The 6,436-nt window shown below is 39.0% G+C and overlaps 1 protein-coding gene across 1 annotated transcript; it reads right to left on the reverse strand.

Annotated features, from left to right (window-relative positions):
• Window positions 1-2,787: 2,787 nt before the first annotated feature.
• LOC114160004 (charged multivesicular body protein 4c-like) lies at window positions 2,788-5,713 on the reverse strand. Its single transcript, XM_028042342.1, has 5 exons — window positions 5,392-5,713; window positions 4,566-4,662; window positions 3,843-3,963; window positions 3,296-3,422; window positions 2,788-3,204 (listed from the first exon to the last, which is right to left on the reverse strand). The coding sequence occupies exons 1-5, from the start codon at window positions 5,441-5,443 to the stop codon at window positions 3,074-3,076; spliced, it is 528 nt and encodes a 175-aa protein (XP_027898143.1). The 5' UTR covers window positions 5,444-5,713; the 3' UTR covers window positions 2,788-3,073.
• Between the last annotated feature and the right edge of the window lie 723 nt (window positions 5,714-6,436).

Below are 6,436 nucleotides of genomic sequence, written 5' to 3' on the forward strand. Positions count from 1 at the left end.
ACTCAGATAGAAAGGTTTGGATGACTGATGCAGATTTGCTTATGGCATTACTTTTAAGGGATGAGCGGTCCAAAGTTGGGTCCAGCCAACAGTTAAAATCCCCCCCCAGGACCAGTGAGTATTTATTGAGGTCAGGTAGGAAAGAGAATAGTTGTTTAAAAAAATTCTCATCATCTGTATTAGGAGCATAAACATTGACCAAGGCGACCAGAGTGCCGTGCAGTTTCCCACTTACAATAATAAACCTGCCGTGTTTGTCAGCCACCACATTATCAGCCTCAAACGGAGTATTCTGGCTGATCAGTATTGAAACCCCTCGTGCCTTAACCTGAAAATGGGAGTGAAAACATTGTCCCTTCCAACAAGCCAGGAGACGACCCCCGTCCAAGCTCCTGATGTGAGTCTCCTGCAGAAACGCCACATCTGTATTAAAACGTTTAATATGGGAAAAAACCTTCCTTCTCTTCACTGGGTGGTTTAAGCCTTTGACATTCCAACTTAAAAAATTTAAATGCTGACTCATACGATTTCAGAGTGTGCGTGTTATCCTACTTTGATAAGTACGATAGCAGTGTGGTAGGCAGAGATTGAAACAAAAGAGGTGAAGAAAAGTTACAGTACCCTGCGGGACCCCTGGCCGTGACCTTAGCCTTCCCCCAACCCCCCCCCCCCCCCCCAAACATAAACAGCTGCCAAACAAAAAAACAACAATGTGGCAGCAAGCTCTTCAAAATGAACATTCTCAGAGATCCAATCTTCCAGTAACCAACAACCTCGGAATAAAAAAACCCAGAACTATCTATAGCAAACTAACCACTGCCCCTAGTGGGTATGAAGTAGATATAGACCCCCCACATTGATATTGATTTTGAGATATAGTTTACTGGCTGTCATAAACACCATAGGAAAGTAGTATTACAATAAAAATTGAGGCAACCACAAGAAATAGAATGACAGAGCTACCCTTCCATTCATTAAGTCCAATACCAACCAAAAGGATGGCCAGAAAAAGTCTATTGGAAATAGGGAAATATGACATAAGTCTATATTTACAGTACCTACTGCGCCCCGAGGAAAAGCAGCCTGTCTGTGTTTCTGAAAAAAGCCCTCGGCAAAACGTTGCTCCTTCATTGGTCCTCCTGTGGTTTTGGAAGCCTCTTCTTGATGAACTGTTGAGCCTCTTCCACAGAACCTAGAAATTTTCTGGCACCGCTGGGTTGCGTAATGCGAAGACGGGCTGGGAAGAGAAGAGCCGGCTTCAAGCCCCGCTTGTAGAGCTCCGCCATGGTGTCCTTATACTCTGCGCGCTGGGCCAGGACGTCTGGGCTGTAGTCCTCCACAATACGAAGAGACGCACCTTTGTAGTCGAGCTTCCCTCTCTTCCTGGCTTCTCGAATGATTAGATCTTTGGTCAGGTATCGATGCAGGCGAAGGATCACCGGGCGGGGAGGACGTCCTGCGGGCCGTTTGGCTGCCAGAGAACGGTGCGCTCTATCGAGCTCTGGTGGAGATGGGAGCACCTCTTTCCCAAATAACTCACAGAGAAGGTTGGAGAAAAACTGAGTAGGGCGCCCACTTTCAGTGTCTTCGGGCAGACCGAGGATGCGAATGTTCTGCCGCCTGCTGCGGCTCTCCAGGTCAATCACTTTATCTTTTAGCTTAGCGTTGTCTTCACGGAGAGCAGCACATGAGTCTTCGAGGCCAGCCACTCGCTGGCCCAGATCCTCTGTTGCGAGCTCCAAGGAGGAGATACGCTCTGCCTGTTCCTCCAGGGCCTGCCGCACCTGGTCCAGCTTGGAGCTCAGCATGTTGACAGAAGACCTGAACTCAGATTTCAGATCCTCACCATGCTGCTGAAAAAGTGCGGTGATAGCATCTAGCGTTAAGCTAGCGTCCTCCTTCTTACTTCCTTTCGCGCTCTTACAGGCCATCTCTAGTGCGTAAATAATTAAAAATACTTGCCAAGATGTTTTTTGTATTGATAGGTGGCGTAGAATTAGTTTTCTGTGGGGTGAATTTAGTTAAAAGTCTGGATTTTTCCGGAGCAGTCCGTTGCTACGTCTACCCTGCCCGCATGGCAAACCGGAAGTCCTATGACACCATTTTGAATGAAAATTGTGATTTTATATCACTGTCAGCTACAGAAGTCACAACATCTCTCTCAGACTGTAATTATTTCAATTTAGTAAATTCAGTGTTTTACTTGACCTCAAGTTAAACCCATTTCAGAAAACAAGCATTAAAATCCGACTGAATTTAAACCATAATAATTCACGTAAGTGCTTTTTTATTGTATTATTACCTCTTTCTTTTTGTTGCTAATACTACTAAATATATAGACAGAAGCAATATTAGCAGAAAGAAAGTACTTGCAGAGATTTCTTTTGTTATTGAATGTTGCCATAAATCATACATATTCTATGAAAAATTATATTTTTAATCTAAATTTTAATTAAGTTGGCTAAATAATTTATATCCTTCACAATAATCAATAGAAAACTAAGTCCAACTGTCATTTGCATAATTTTCAAATTAAACATATTCATCCTTTTTCCCTGGCGCCAATCTCCAGTGGTCAATAGGCGAGAGGCGGGGTTCACCCTGGACAGGTCGCCAGCCCATCGCTGTATATTCATTAAAGATTTGATCTTTCTCATTTGGAAATGTGTCCGTATGCAATAAACTCTAATGGCCGTCAAGTCATGGCTTTTATTTCTTGACAAAATACCCGAAACAACGAATCTTGAGTAAGAAAGCCGACAAACAGATGAGCATTAACACTGAACATGAGAATCAAGTTTACAAGTTTATAATCCAGCAGCTAATGCATCCAGTTCCATCAGCGAAGGATTTACAAGCAGTTACTGGGATTATGGTGCATTAAAAAGCTAAAATACGTCTAAAGTCATCAGATCAAGGATTTGAAATCACTTTACCTAAGAGACCAAAATTGGTCAAACATCCAGAGAAAGATAATAGGCTCATGAAGAACAGCATGAACAGAGGTTTGTTTATTCTGTCCTGTGCTTTCCTCTTTATTGTAACAGCCGGCCAGTTGAGCCTGATGTTGGGATTACAAGGATTCACTCGCCCAACGGCGAAGGTACTCCAAGTCCTCTTCATCATCATCCTCATCCTTGTCTTCAGCCCCGTCTTGAACCCCATCCTCCACCTCGTTTTCCACCTCATCTTCTTCCATAGCACCTTTGGTAAAACAAAATAGCAATAAGGTGAGAATTCAAGTTGTATCACAAGGGAACGTTGTTGACTAAAAATGGACACAAATATTTTTTACCAGGACGAGAAGGTGAAGCTGAGGACGTCACTGGAGAGGGATGGACTTTATCCTCTTTTCTGCTGACCTCCAAGAGGCTCTCATCCAGAGCTTTTTTAAGTCTCTCCAGCTCTGCCAGCAGCTCATCCTGATAAAAGAAAATGAACATTTTCATTCAAGGACCCAAGGAAATCTACTGTCTGAAGTGAATCGATAGTTTTTTGGACTTTTCCTGCTTTTCACTTATGCTTAGTCCAGTTGTCGTACTGCGTATAGTGCAAGTACATGACTAAATGGAGTGAAAAAGCAGCTGAAATCCAAAAGAAAACTTTTAATCCCATCTAGAAAACATGATGGGACATGACCCTGACACAAACGTCAGAGTCCCTGAAAGCAGACATAAAGAAATCAGGGACTTTTAAACTGTACTGCAAATCTTTTTTACAGAGTAATTCACAAAACACTCTTTGGCATGAATAAACACACACCCCAAGAGATGCCACAATCTGGAAAAATCCCTTCTAACTACTCCAATTTACAAAAAAAACTACAAGTTCTCCTAAAATACCTCAACAAATTCGACCTGCTCCAACTCCTGGTTTACAGACTTGTAGATATTGCCTGACGCCTCGGTCATATCATCTTCCAGTTTGATGCCCTTTATCATGTTGTTCACTTCAGTCATTTCCCTGCAAAGCACCAAAAAATGTTAAAGTCCAGGTCATATTGTCAGGTTCCAATTACCGTATTCATCATAGTGAAAAAACAGTGTTATAATAACAAAAAGAAATCATACATTTTACATGATTATACATGTATCTACGTAGAGTTTCTGGGGATTCACTAACTCCATTTAATTTCGCCTTGTAAGCAATAAGTGTTTTTGAATTCGGCTGATTTGAGTTTGGCTTATTCTAAGATTTAAAAAAAACAATGGGACACAAGAATCGGTGGTGTATTCTTTAAAAGCGAGATTATTGTTTCTATTTATATTGACACTTTTTATTATTAATTATTTTATTATTATTGGAGCCTGGCAACAACATTTCGCTCAATGTGTACGTTTTAAATGTACAACTGAATGACAATAAAGTTTGTCTATGTCAAGATTAAATTAACATTCAATACCTAAGAATGACAAGATTTTCCACTCTCTTCTCAACATGGTTTCAAGCACATCTGTACATGGACAATGTACAGATAAATTTAATGTTGAAAACCTAATTTCCTTGAATGTATTCTTACTTAATTCTATCAATGTATAGATTATTGATAATATTTTTCTTCTTACTTGTTTTTGTAAGCAGATCTTGTGGCCTTAACAGCATGGTCAACATACCGCTGATGTTTCTCATACCACCTCTTCCTTCTCAGAGCATGCAGAGCAGCTGGTAAGACAACAAATAAATAAATGCGTAAATAATGCAGAAACTGTTCTGACTTTTGAAAGATTTACAAATGGTAATCTTGTATCATTCAAAGTTTTCTTGAGAAAACAGAGAATCTTCAGTCAGAGGTTTCTTCATATTGGTTGTGATACAGGCCGCTAGAAGAGATCTTTCTTGAACATCTTCAATAACCCTTTGAAGAATCTGAATTAATGAGCTACAACAACATTTAATTTTGCCTTTGGGATTAATAAAGTATTTTTGAATTTGAACATAATTTTTTTCCACTTTTTGTGAATGTATAAATGGCAGCTACATCATGAATAAAATTTCAGAACAATTACTTGTCTACTATAATGAAAGTATGTCAAAATGCACACGTTATATTCTTTATTTACACAATATTTGAATACAAACAGTTTCCAAGGAAACGCTCAAGCTATTAGGTTAGACTTTATTTTCAACGTAGGTCTGTCGCTCTTAATTCATTAACACTGAAACTTACCTCTATTTATTAAAAGTGTAAAAGTAAATTAAATATCGTCCCTATTCAAATATTTACTTCACAGTTTAACCAAAGGTCGCACTATAGCTAGCTAGCTAGCTTGTTAGCTGGATTCTAGCTAGCTAATTATTTTCCATAATGCGTTATTATAAATGGTTTTTGAATTCACATTGGCAAGTTTTACAATCTATAAATTTTGTGGGGAAAAAAAAAAGCCTTCTCACCTCTTCTATTTGGCCCACAGTGTTTCTTGGCACACAGCAGATCGAGGTCCATGTTTGTTTCAGATTAGCTTCCTGCTCCACCAACGGCCCTCCGCCCGGATGATGCTAACCGCTCTCTTCCGCTCCAAGATGGCAGCGATGGGCTTTTCGACGCAAATGAGTAACTGGAGCCGTCTGTGACTATTTCTGGGGCACCAAACCAACTCTTCAGATGGCAGATGTTCGGTGGATGTCAGTAAGGAGATGGGGAGACGGCAGGCTCGGTTCGTGGCCGCTGAAGGTGTTTCTTCCTCGGCGCCTCTGAGTTCAGAAGAAAACATTCTGCAGCAGCAGCGCAGCTAGCAACAGGAGAATCTCCAGAAATCAGATTATTCAGATTAAAACAGTCTGATTAAGCATTTAACTACTAATCGTGGAGGAGTTTTGCTAAATATATTCTATAAAGCAAGACCGATGCAATTTTTCTTACTGTTTTTGTTTCCCTTGTTTTCACTTTTTTTTAATGTTTTTTTAAATCTTTTACATTGATTATTTATTTAGGGGTTTAATTAGAATTTTGAACTTTGATTTCTGTGTTTGCAATATTTAACCATTTTAAACACAATATTCTGACATAACGCTATGCCAAAAAATACGTTTTGTTATAATTTTAATCTATCAAATACTACAAATAAATGAAATTTAGAAGACCACATAATCACTGTTATAATATGTTATGCTTTTTTTGTATTTGAGGGATATTACATATTTTTCCAATTCACCCAAAACAATTGTTTTTTCTATTTTCATAAATATATTGAGATACAAGGGAGAATATTTTACTTTTTTTTATCTCTTTTCTCATGAACTGAGTAAATTTCTCTGTTGATATGATTTTGTTGCTCAATAATAGAGGGACAAGAGACAAGAATGACCAGCATAAAGAAAATGTTTTCTCAGTCATGATTCCTGCTTTAAGCCTCTTTTCTTTTTAAAGGTGATTTTTTTTTTTTAATCAAAAATGTTTAGAAATAAATAAATAAATAACTGGTAAAGGACAAATGAG

The sequence above is a fragment of the Xiphophorus couchianus genome, chromosome 2 (genome assembly GCF_001444195.1).
Source record: "Xiphophorus couchianus chromosome 2, X_couchianus-1.0, whole genome shotgun sequence".
NCBI classification, from domain to species: domain Eukaryota; kingdom Metazoa; phylum Chordata; class Actinopteri; order Cyprinodontiformes; family Poeciliidae; genus Xiphophorus; species Xiphophorus couchianus.